This window comes from Capricornis sumatraensis, chromosome 12 (genome assembly GCF_032405125.1).
Source record: "Capricornis sumatraensis isolate serow.1 chromosome 12, serow.2, whole genome shotgun sequence".
Classification (NCBI taxonomy): domain Eukaryota; kingdom Metazoa; phylum Chordata; class Mammalia; order Artiodactyla; family Bovidae; genus Capricornis; species Capricornis sumatraensis.
Genome location: NC_091080.1, coordinates 31,360,925 through 31,373,803, shown reverse-complemented (window position 1 = coordinate 31,373,803; position 12,879 = coordinate 31,360,925). Strand labels below are relative to the sequence as shown.

The following is a 12,879-nucleotide window of genomic DNA, read 5'->3' as shown; positions in this document are numbered from 1 at the left end:
CAAAATCACTGCAGATAGTGACTGCAGCCATGAAATTAAAAGATGCTTACTCCTTGAAAGAAAGTTTTACCTGTAGCCACAAGGAAAGTTAGATGATTTAGTCTTGGCAAAATTAGAATGAAAGTTTTAGCAAAACAAGTTCTGTTACATTGTAGTGGTCAATTTTCTGAGTTCATGTGCAATAAAATTTCATTGCTCTCATTTCAGGTAACTCCATGGATTGGAGACCATGGATCAATATGACATGATTAAAGCCATTGGGGAAGGTGCCTTTGGGAAAGCATACTTGGCCAAAAGGAAATCGGATAGCGAGCCCTGTGTTATAAAAGAGATCAATTTTGAAAAGGTAAAGTTAAGAAGTTACAATTCCTGTTCACTTTCAGGGCTATATTCAGCTGGCTTTTAATCCAATTTGTCAAGGAAACGCATCTTTTTCTTTTTTTTTTTAACACATATGAGTGAGTTGACTTTTGTTTGTTCCGTCTTCTAAATCCGTCATCCAAACAGCAACCAGTGATCTTGTTTTTATTTTAAAATTTTATTTTACTTTTTGGCCGCAACTGTCATCATGAGGGATCTTATTTTCCCCCACCGGGAATTGAACCCGTGCCTCCTGCAGTATAAGCAGGGAGTCTTAACCACTGGACCAACAGGAAAGTTTGAAATGATTTTGGTTTTTTTTCCGAAAAGAAAAGAAAAAACAATGTTATCACCCTGTCTACTATGGTACTCCTTACAGTGATAACATCTTTTTTTAATATCCTATGGCATGTCTATGGGAGGCCCCTCCTCCCTAGCTCTGACTCCTCTATTTTGCACAAGGGTGGCGCATTTCCTCTCTGACTCCTAATACAGGTCACCTCCACAAGGAGGAGGCAATGGCACCCCACTCCAGTACTCTTGCCTGGAAAATCCCATGGACAGAGGAGCCTGTAGGCTGCAGTCCATGGGGTCTTGAAGAATCCGACACGACTGAGTGACTTCACTTTCACGCATTGGAGAAGGAAATGGCAACCCACTCCAGTGTTCTTGCCTGGAGAATCCCAGGGACGGGGAAGCCTGTTGGGCTGACGTCTATGGGGTCGCACAGAGTCGGACACAACTGAAGCGACTTAGCAGTAGCAGCCACAAGGAGAACTTCCCCAAACATCCTATCTAAGACAACTCCCTGACTTTAATCACTCCTTATCACACCAGCCTGGTTTATTTTCTGAGTAGCATTTACAATGATCTGGGATTACTCTGTTCATTTATTTCTTATCTGTCTCCTCTAGCATGCAGAACCATGCTGGCACATAATATTGCTCAAGAATGTTGCTCAAAAATATTTACGAAATGCATTGAAGGAATGGAAGGAAACCATATATTATTATTAATCTGGTATTTTTGGAAAATTAATTTAAGAGGAATTATTTTGGCTAAATTCCCTAGAAACTTTTGCTAATTAAGAAAATAGTGTGTGTAGAATGGCCACCTGATGTGAACAGCGGACTCACTGGAAAAGAGGGCATCTGCCTTCATGCTTTCCCTGATGCTGGGAAAGATAGAGGGTAGAAGGAGAAGAGGGCATCAGAGGACGAGATGGATGGATGGCATCACTGATGCAGTGGACGTGAACTTGGGCAAACTTTGGGAGATGGTGAGGGACAGGGAGGCCTAGTGTGCTGCAGTCCATCGGGTCACAAAGAGTCGGACATGACTGGGCGACTGAACAACAACAGGTGTAGAATGATGCAATTTTTGTAAAAATACATGCGTTCTCTCTGTTTATAGGTATGTGTATTCCCATAGATGTATCCCAGAGGTATAAGAAGCATACTGGATAGCCTCACCTAGACGGAATATGGGCTTGTGAGTGATTTTTGCCTTGTGCTTTTGTATCAGTTCACTCTGAAGATTAGTTTTGACAACCCTCTGATTTGTTCGCAAATTTCGTTTCAACCTCCTCTTCACATCCTCCTCTTTTTTGCTACATACAGATCCCTCCCACTCCAGCCTCTGTGCTTGCCCAAGGGGCTCTTTCTTCCAAGAAGGTTTTTGCCTGCCCAGCAAGATTCGACTTGTTCAGGGCTGAGCCCTAGGAGAGTTTCTAGGACTTTCCCACTCTAAGTAAATCTCTCTTTCTTTGTCAACTCCATAGATTTTATTCTTAATGCTGTTATGATACTGAATGTTTTCTACTTTGCTGTGCTTTAGCTGTTTATTTTGTATCTTCTCCAAACTTTATGCTCTTAGCAGGCAGAATCCATGTCTTTTTCATCTTGGTATTCCAAACAGCAGCTAAGAATGCTTCGCACCAGCAGCGGTTCAGTAAACCCTTATTGGATTGACAATTCAATGCATAGATACTTGAGGCCTTCTAGCTCTGTTGTTAAGCTGGTACATACTTTGTTGTTGCTGTTCAATTGCTCAGTTGTGTCTGACTCTTTGTGACCTCATGGACTGCAGCATGCCAGGCTTCCCTGTCCTTCACTATGTCCTGGAGTTTGCTCAAATCATGTTCAGTAAGTCGATGATGCCATCCAACCATTTCATCCTCTGTTGCCCCCTTCTCTTTTTGCCTTCAATGGATCTTTTCCAATGAGTTGGCTTTTCGAATCAGGTGGCCAAAGTATTGGAGCTTCAGGTTCAGCGTCAGTCCTTCCAATGAATATTCAGGGTTTTTTCTTTTAGGATTGACTAATTTCATTTCCTTGCAGTCCAAGGGACTCTCAAGAGTCTTCTCCAGCACTACAGTTCGAAAGCATCAATTCTTCGACCCTCAGCCTTCTTTATGGTCCAACTCTCACATCCGTACATGACTACTGGAAAACCCATAGCTTTGACTATACATTCTTTTGTCAGCAAAATTATATCTCTGCTTTTTAGTATGCTGTCTAGATTTGTCATAGTTTTTCTTCCAAGGAGCAAGCGTCTTAGAAATTATCAGTTCAGTTGCTCAGTCGTGTCCGACTCTTTGTGACCTCATGGACTCTGATGGCATCCAACCATCTCATCCTCTGTCATCCCCTTCTCCTCCCGCCTTCAATCTTTCCCAGCATCAGGGTCTTTTCCAATGAGTCAGCTCTTCACATCAGGTGGCCAAGTATTGGAGTTTCAGCGTCAGCATCAGTCCTTCCAATGAATATTCAGGACTGATTTCCTTTAAGATTGACTGTTTGGATCTTCTTTCAGTGCAAGGGACTCTCAAGAATCTTCTCCAACACCACAGTTGAAAAGCATCAATTCTTCGGTGTCAAAAGCACCAGTGTTAAAAATTATAAAACCATTTAAATTCTAAGTAAAGAAAAAGCCATGTGGGAGGTGAATCCTCTATAGAAATATATATTAATGCGTTTTTAACATCTCTGTTATTCTTTAGTATATATAATTAAACAAACTGATTTTATATATTTCTAATAGAGCACTGAATTTTTTCACTCGTGAAGACCCTAGTCTCCATGCTGTAAATAAGTAGAAGTTATATGAGGGAGGCTGTTCTTATCATTGTTTTCCTGTATGTCTTTGTGTTACCAAATCTGCCTGGCAACATCTGTGTCACAGAATTAATATTTATTACTTCTTCTTTTCTACCCTATTGTAGTTTTTCATTCTTATCTAGAGAAATTTACGTGTCTTCTCAGCTCTCCAGCACCTCTCCATGAAACAAACTCTAGACTCCAGAACTTAAATTGCCAGTTTTTTTTTAACAGGTACCAAAAAGCTATGTATTTTCTCTTATCATCCTACCATTATCAAGCATATTCTTTTATATCTTGCCTTCAAAAATGTATCCTTTTTATTGTGAACATTAAAATATTCATTGAAAAAATTTTGAAAAAACTGTAGGGAAAAATAAGACTATTTAGAGGAAAATAAAAAATCACAACTCCTCTCTTTATCACTGTTAACATTATGGTGAACTTCTCTCCAGGCTACTTTAATGCATAAATGTACTTATAAGTTATTAGATTATATTAGAATGATTGATGTCATGTTGGATATACTCTTTTATATCAGCCTTTACCCTTAGTATATTGTAAACATTTTCTCATTTCAATGTTTTCATGTAATAAAATGTTCTCATACAGTAACATCAAATGTTTACAGTAGTAGTGGACACCTAGCATAAGTCGTGTTATCTCAAGTGTTTTACTTATATTAATCTATTTAAGCCTCACAACAACCCTAAAAGGTGGATCTCATCATCCTCATTGTTCAGGTGAAAGGGGTGGGGCTCAAGGAGGTTAAGTGATTTGCTTACTGACCAACAGACCCTTCTAACTCTTCCCCTGCTCTTTCTGCTGAAACACTGTTCTTCCCTGGATTGTTGATGACTGCATAGTGTGACATTAGGTTCAAAATATTGTACCATAATTTATCTAACTCTTTCTATTTTCAGATAATTATATTACTTGGTTTTTTGCTATGATTAAATAGCATTTAATATATAGAATAAGTTACTTTTCTTAAGCAAACTGTGTATTTATGTTTATCTACATGTACATTAAATAAAAAGGTCTAACAATTTACAGCAATTACGTTTAAGGAATCAGCTGGAAGGAGAGGAGGAAGTTTTAACTTTTATCTTATTCACTTCTGTCTGACTTAAAATATTTTTTCAAATCATAAGTATATATTGTTAATTGAAAACTAATAATAAAAAACCTAATAGTAAAGCACTGTAATGAAGGCTTTTGTATGAGAACATTTGGGGACATACGTTTCTGATTATTTTCTTTGGATAAATTTCTAGAAGCATTAATAAGTTAAAAATAGGAGCATTTTAAAGTCTCTTTTAGACATTAAAAAGTTGTTTTCCTGGAAAGATTTTTTACCATCTTATATAAATATTTACCCCAGAAATATACGAGTGCCGTTTTCTGCTTTCTGGTTAACTATGGGTATTAACATTCTTTTGTCTTCACCAATTTCACAGATGAAACATTATATTAAATTTTGTTTTAGTCTTTTTTCTTCTGACTACTGAGTGAGGTTGAATCTTTCTATTTCTGAGCCATTTTTAACTTCTTTTATTTTTTTGAGAGTTGTCTAGTCATGTCTTTTCCCTTATTTCTATTGGCATACATAGTTGCTTTTTTTTTCTTTTGATTTGCCAGAACTCCTTAATTGTTATAAATACAAGAATCTGTCATACATATTGTCAGTATTTTTACCTAACTATAAAAATGCAGTTCTATGCCTATGCTTTCCTTTCAATTTTGTTTATAATATTCTTTTGAAAAAATAGTAGTTATAAATTAACGTAGTTAAGTAGCTAAGTCTGTTCACCCAGTAGGCATAATTCAGTTATTTTTATTTTGAAATTCATATGTACTAGTTATGCAATTTAAACTGGGGAGAACGATACTGAAGCTCAGAAGACTTAAGTAATTTACTGAAGGATACGTACCTAGGAGACAGTAAAGCTTGGATTGAGAATGTTAACTTTTTTTTTTTTTAATTGTTAAATCTAAATGAGGATGGGAAATCGGGGAACTCACACATTATGTGTGAGCCAAATGTTGAAGGTCACTACAAGAGGGAACAGTGGAGACGACCAGTGACCCGGAGGGTGGGACAGCCTGACCAGAAGTCAGCGTAGAAACGATGAAGTATCAAGAATGGGGAAGAAGAGGTAGGAATGAGATGTGGCCACTGTCACTGGCACCAAAACATTTGAAAAATATTGTCCATAGATGAGTAATAGAATAAGAAGATACATCAGGGAGTGAGGGCAGGAGAGAAATAGGTGAGGGAGATTAAGAGGTACAAACCTCCAGTTGCAAAATAAAGGAGTTATGTGTATGAAATGTACAGCATGGGGAACATAGTAATTATGTAATATCTTCATATAGTGACAGATGGTAACTAATGAAGATCACTTTGAAATGCATAGAAAGTTTAAATCACTATGTTATGTGATGAAAACTGACATAGTGTTATAGGTCAATTAGATCAAAATTGTGGTATGGGGAGGGAGAATTGGATGAAGGTGGTCAACAGGTACAAACTTCCAGTTATAAAATAAATAAGAACTACAGATGTAATGTACAACATGGTAAATACAATTAACACTGCTGTTTGTTATGTATGAACGTTGTTAAGAGAGTAAATCCTGCACTATTGTCACAAGGTTAAAAAAAATCGTTTTTCTACTTCTTTAATTTTGTATGTATATGTGATTGTCATGCCAGTGTATGTTCCTCGATTCTTTGTCTCGTCACAACAAAGATTTGGAGTGACGGACATTAAAGCCCCCTCGGCGTGTCGCAGCTCTCAGGTCTTGGATAGACCGTGTTATAGCTCTCGGGTCTCGAATAGACCATGTTATACCTCTTAAACAAATCAGTGTTACAGCTCTATTTTATTTAGAAGATAGCAGGAAAATCCATCTTCGAGGCGTGAGGGCACGTCTTTCTAAAGACACGAGAAGAGCGCCCCAGAGCGCACAGGAGAGAGAGCTGGCTCTGGCTCCTGTATTTATACGTTTATCTCTCCCTGGGCCTGTCCTATGTAAACTGGGCCAGCCAGGAGTGTTGTTTGTTTTACCTGAGGTCCTTGGACCTTCTTCTGTTTCATTTTCGAGGGCTTTTCCCTTCCTTCTCTGTAGCCACTGCCATTTTGGACTCCTTTTCCCTGTTCTGCCTACCTAACATGATGATAGATGTTTGCTAAACTTACTGTTCGAATTATTTCGTGGTGTGTGTAAGTCAAATCATTATGGTATATACCTTAAAAGTATACAGTGCTGTATGTCATTATATCTCAATAAAACTGGGAGGAAAGGTAATAATAAAAGCAAATTAATTCGTTTTTTTTAAAAGAAAAGAAAATATATCAAGTAGAAAATGAAGTCACAAGAGACAAATTTTATTTGAAAACGGAAAATGTAGTAATCTTAACATAGAACTTTACTGGTCTGATTTACGTGATTGTGACATTTAATTTTTTCAGATTTCATTTGTTTCTTCTCAGCTGTGATTGCTGCTGGAACATTGCATTTTTTTTTAACCAATTCTTGGCAACCTACTCCAGTACTCTTGCCTGGAAAATCCCATGGACAGAGGAGCGTGGTGGGCTACAGTCCACGGGATCGCAAAGCGACTTCACTTTCACTTTGCTGCCGAAAGATAAATATTTAAATAACTTTCCTTGAGATGACTAAATAATTGGCTCTTTGCGATCCCGTGGACTGTAGCCCACCAGGCTCCTCAGTCCATGGGATTCTCCAGGCAAGAATACTGGAGTGGGTTGCCATTTCCTTTTCCAAAATAATTGACACAGTACACCAATTCAACTGAGCTTATAACACAGCAGAACTTTACCAGAAATATTTTCTTGTTTCTGATTGTCATTGGCAAACCGTAGACTAGATACAGAACACTCTTAATTCTAGAAAGGTCATTTCCTGCCATTGAGAGATCAGTTTCAGAAATGCCATTAAAAGTCAGTGAAATCTTGGAGAATTTTTGATGACAGTGAGCAGAAAGCCTATTCATGAAAGCAATTATCTTTATAGACTACTTTGTCTCTTAATATAATTTAGATGCCCATCCAAGAAAAAGAAGCTTCCAAGAAAGAAGTCATTCTTCTGGCAAAGATGAAACATCCCAACATTGTAACCTTCTTCAATTCATTTCAAGGTTTGACTTCTTATATTCTTAAAGTATTTTAATTAAGTGTCGGCATGTAGATATCCATATAAGATAGGATCCTGAGAACTGTGTATAAATTAATTTTTGTGACTGGATTCATTGTCCCATTTACTTAAATTTATTTTTCATCATCTTGGTTTATACTCTGCTGAGTTTTTGTAGACAGTTTTCCTAAATTTCTTTAAGTTTTCCCACCTGTCTTTAATTTTTACTCCCTCAAATAGTTAATAATGGTTGTCTTAGCTTTGCTGCAGTAAGAACTTCCAGTGGCCTACAAGAATACCATCTGTGTCTCACTCATGTTACACATTGGCTGTGGTTGAGGGGGGTCTTTTTTATGTTTTAATTAAAAAATTAAGAACTTTTTTTGTCCACACCACATAGCTTATGGGATCTTAGCTGTCCCCAACAAGGAATCTTCCCGACCAGGGCCCACCTCAGTGAAAGCACCAAGTTCTAACCACTGGTCTCGCCAGGGAATTCCCTGATGGGGATTTTAAAGCTGAAGGAGCAGCTCAGATAGGAAGCAGGCTGTTCTGAACAAAAGGGCAGGACACAGAGCCCACCACGTCCTCACTCTCAGAGCCCTGCTAGCATGTGGCATGCTTCTTACCACTCCCATGTGCTCGCGTTCTGGGTGCAAAGCAGACACTCAGCCAACCCTGAGAACGGGCTGATGCTGGCAGAGGGTGCGCTGACCCAGAGTCCTTATGTGTCCAGGGCCAGTGAGTGGCGCAGTGCAGTCCTCTTTCAGAGAGGCAGCCAAGCCACTGGCCAAAATAGAGGGGAAACTTGAAGGAAGCAAGCCTTCGCCTCTGTGCACCTGAGTACATTTCTTCTGCCTTCATCCATTACTCGACTCCAGAGGTTAAAAAAAAAAAAAAAAAAAAGCAATGGTCAGAGACCATTCATTCACGTAACAAAAATTTACTGAGTGCTTACTGTATGCATTTTTCTAGGTACCAGGAATACATCCGTGAACAAAGAAAACAAACAAAAACCCCTGTCCTTTGTGACTCTTACACTGTAGTGGGAAGAGACAGACCGTAAACACAGGCAGCATGTCAGGTGTTTCCAGGCTGTGTCGGGGCTGTATATCCCCACAGTTCACCTGGCACCCAGCACGGGGTAGGGGTAAGGGGGTGGGGCAGTGTGGACTGGAATTCAGAGGTTGGAAGTAGTTCACGGAGCAGGAATGTTACCTAGATATCTTCAAGCACCATCAGGGGTGTATTAGTAAAAATCAGTACTTCTTTTTTTTTTGCTTCACTGTGGCATGTAGGGCCTTAGTTCCCTGACCAGGGATCGAACCCACACCCTTGCAGTGAAAACGCAGTGTCTTAATCACTGGACCTCCAGGGAAGCCCCAGTCAACAAAATTTAAAAGCTATTTTTTGAGCTTCTGCACTCTGCGGGGCACTGTGTTTCTTACAAATTAAACCACTGCATCCAAAATAGCTTTCTGTGTTTCTTACAAATGAAAACTGAGTACAGCCTCTAAAAGACTGCTCAGGAAGTGTCTGAAGTCTCTGGGAGTCGACAGTACACATGAGCAGGGAGCCGAGTTGTATCGAGTAACTTTTAAGGGGCAGCCACTGAGTAAGGTGCCCTCTATTCCTGTTCATTGGTTCCTACAGTGACACCAGACGACAGCCTTCCTTTCCCTCACTCTGTGGGTTATTTTTGTGGCTCTCTCCGTCTGGTAAGTCTCTACTCATTGTCAGGCCTTCTCTGAGAGCACAATCCAAGCTACAGTCCCCTGTGCAGGATCTTGCCAGCACTTCGGTACTGTGAATGTGTCCATTCATGTACAACATTAGGAATTGGTCTAATATTTGTCTCCCTTTGAGACAGTAAACAGAATGGATTCTTTTGCTCACCACTTGCTCCTCAGCATCTGGCACATAGTAGGTGCTCAGGCACATTAGTAGAATGACTACTTGGGCTGCCTGGACCATTTAGGAAGGTGGAGTCTGTCCTTACACCATGCGAATTGGACATTTGAGGCTGGTTTACACTGGATACCCTGATCAAATGAGAGGTCATTTTTTACAGCATCAATAATCTTCGCTGACTTTGTTTTATGTTGTAAACCTAAAATTTCTTATGACCCCCTCTTCCTTTTCATAACTAGAGCGCCCCTGTGTTTAGGAAAACCAGAGCTATTGTGATGCCTTCGTGTCTTGCCTGGCAGATTGTTGGAACTTGAAACACTGAGCTTGTCTGAAAGCCTCAGAGGTCTTGTAACACCTGGCTGTAGAGAGTATGGGGAAGGCCTTTGTTTATCCTCCAACAGCTCATCTCTAAACAAAAGAGCCACAGCTCTAGTGCATTACATGTTTGTCAATGGAGAGTAGAAGTTTTTATAAGTTTGAGGCAGCATGAGGAAAATAAGGAGAATGCAGGAAGATTTTCTTAAGGCTAAATTAAAAAAAATACTTATATATGTATTTATTTGGCTGTGCTAGGTCTTAGTTGCGGCATGTGAACTCTTAGTTGAAGTGCGTGGGTTCTAGTTCCCTGATCAGGAATTGAACCTGGGCCCCCTTCACTGGGAGCTCAGAGTCATAAGCCTCTGGACCACCAGAGAAGGCCCCATCAGGCTCAGTTAATTCCACTTAAATTCCTTCAGTAAATATTTATCAAGTACCTCTAATAGGCTGAACACAGCCTGGGTCTTGGGGGTAAATCAATGAGCAAAATGGGTCCACATCCCCACACTGCTCTTTTCCGTTGCTGTATAACCAGCGAACAGGAATGTAGTGGCTTAAACAGGCGCCGCCCAATTTCTCTAGCTCTTCCAGAAGCCTGGGCCTGGTTTAGCTGGATTCTCTGCACAGGGTCTCACATAGTTGAAATCAAGATGGTAACTCTGTCTGCAACCTCCCTCACCCAAGGCCCAGAGTTCTCTTCCAGGCTTATGTAGGTTGTTGGGAGGTTTCATTTACTGCACTTGTAAGACTGAGATGTCGGCTTTCTTGCAGACTGTTAACTGGGGGTCGTCGTCTTCTGCTAGAGACCAGCCTCCCTCCCTGTCACGTGACCCCTGCAACAGGCCCTCTCCAGCATGGTGGCTCTGACTTCTAGATCCAGATTCAAGTGGCGCTTGTGATTAGGTCAAGCCCAGGTGTATAATCTCTTTTTCTATTAACTCAAAGCCAGCTGCTTAGTAACTTTCATTTTATCAGCAAATCCCCTTTGCTATGCAATGTGACATAATGATGGAGTGATATCCCGTATTTACAGGTTCTGTTCTCACTCAGAGTTCACAGGGTGTGTGCATTAGGGTCACCTGAGAGTTCTACCTGCTCTTCAGCTGTGGTGTTCACATTCCAGGGGTAAAATGAGGGGTGCTGTGTGCTAAGTTGCTTCAGTCGTGACTGGCTCTTTGCGACCCCATGGACTGTAGCCTGCCAGGCTCCTCTGTCTGTGGGATTCTCCAGGCAAGAATACTGGAGTGGGTTGCCATTTCCTCCTCCAGGGGATCGTCCCCACCCAGGGACTGAATCTGTGTCTCTTATGTCTCCTGCATTGGCAGGCAGATTCTTTAGCACTAGCGCTAGACAGGCAATAAATGTAAATACAACTATAAGTACCTTATGTAGTTTGTTTTTAAAAATTCTTTTTTAAAGAATATATTTTACTGATATGGCCTCACGGGGTCTTAGTTGTAGCCTGCAGGATCTCTTCATTGCAGTATGTGAGCTTTTAGTTGCAGCATTTGGGCGCTAGTTTCCTGACCAGGAATTAAACTCTGGCCCTTTGCATTGGAAGCTCAGAGTCTTTACCACTGGACCATCCAGGATGTCCCTGATAACCCCTTTAAAGCTGATTTAAGCTACTTGAAAGAAAGAGGTAGCAAATGATAGAATTTGGCAAGAAAAGTCTGACATTTAGTGGATACTCAAATAACTACAGAGCAAAATGCTAGAAAGATTAACAATTGGTAGCAAGCCTGATTTTGTGCGATTGCTTTATTAAGCTCCTTCCATGTGCCAGGTACAGGGAATGCAAAAGATCCAAGTATGGAGTCTCTCCTCAGGGCACAAACCAGTGGGAGAAACAAACAAGTTAATCGAAGTCCTTAACCTAATAAGAACCCATCTAATAGTTGTTTGGTAATGAAAAAAGCTGATGAAGCAGAAAACCATACAAACTTATTTTAATCTGTAAATGCGCAATCATTTGCCAGAGTTTTGATGTAAGATCAAAGCCTTGTCTTTGATTATGAATCCACTTACTGGAGATCTGAGTATTCTTTCTTTCATAGGTGCCCGTCATGTGCAATTTATAATTTCCAGTTTCTGTTCTTTAGAGTGGAGTAAGAATACACAGATACTCTCTCTGTGCACATTCCTTTGAAAGCTTCCCAGTTATTTTCCATTTGTCCCACCCAGCATTTGGCTTAATGATTTTGTTTTTTAAGCTACTCACTTTTACTGGGTCCTTCAGGGCATTCAGTGTCGTTCTTGTAGAAACAATCACATCTTTTTCCATTCACCTCTCATCACTTTGTATAAAAATTATGATAACAAGTATCAGTTCAGTTCAGTTCAGTTGCTCAGCCGTGTCCGACTCTTTGCTCTTTGCAACACGCCAGGCCTCCCTGTCCATCGCCAACTCCTGGAGTTTACTCACACTCATGTTCATCCAGTCAATGATGCCCTCCAACCATCTCGTCCTCTGTCGTCCCCTTCTCCTCCTGCCTCAGTCTTTCCCAGCATCAGGGTCTTTTCTAATAGATTTGGGAATGCATGCAATGAGCTTGGTAAGAATCAGTGAGAACAGAGGGAGCACAGTTGAGTCCAGGCACCACCAGGGTAACCTTGAGCAGCAGCAGTCATGGGGGGTGCCCAGCAATCTAGTGTGTAGGTCAGGCAGAGGTCGGTTAAAAGAAATTTGACTGGGACTTCCCTGATGGTCCAGGTTAAGAATCCACATTGCGATGCAGAGGATGCAGGTTCGATTCCTGGTCGGGGAGCTAAGATCCCACATGCTGTGGAGCAACTAAGCCCGCGCACCGCAACTACTAGGGTTGAGCGCTTTGGAGCCCATGTGCCCCAACTAGAGCGTCCATGGGCCACAGTGAAATTCCAAGTGCTGCAGCTAAGACCTGACTCAGCCAAATACATAAATAAAACATTAAAAAAAGAGTGTCACCAGTACTCAACAGTATAAATAGAAGTTTCTACTTCAAGTGAAGGGTCTGATCATTCTTTTAGCGGTGTTGAAAAAGATTCAC

General features: G+C 40.6%; 1 protein-coding gene across 1 annotated transcript in view; it reads left to right on the top strand.

The window, feature by feature from the left end:
- Window positions 1–229: 229 nt before the first annotated feature.
- NEK5 (NIMA related kinase 5) overlaps window positions 230–12,879 on the top strand; it is a 56,310-nt gene continuing 43,660 nt past the window's right edge. The window contains exons 1-2 of the mRNA XM_068984667.1: window positions 230–346; window positions 7,529–7,625. Coding sequence (XP_068840768.1) covers window positions 230–346; window positions 7,529–7,625 — 214 coding nt within the window. The remainder of the gene's footprint in view (window positions 347–7,528; window positions 7,626–12,879) is intronic.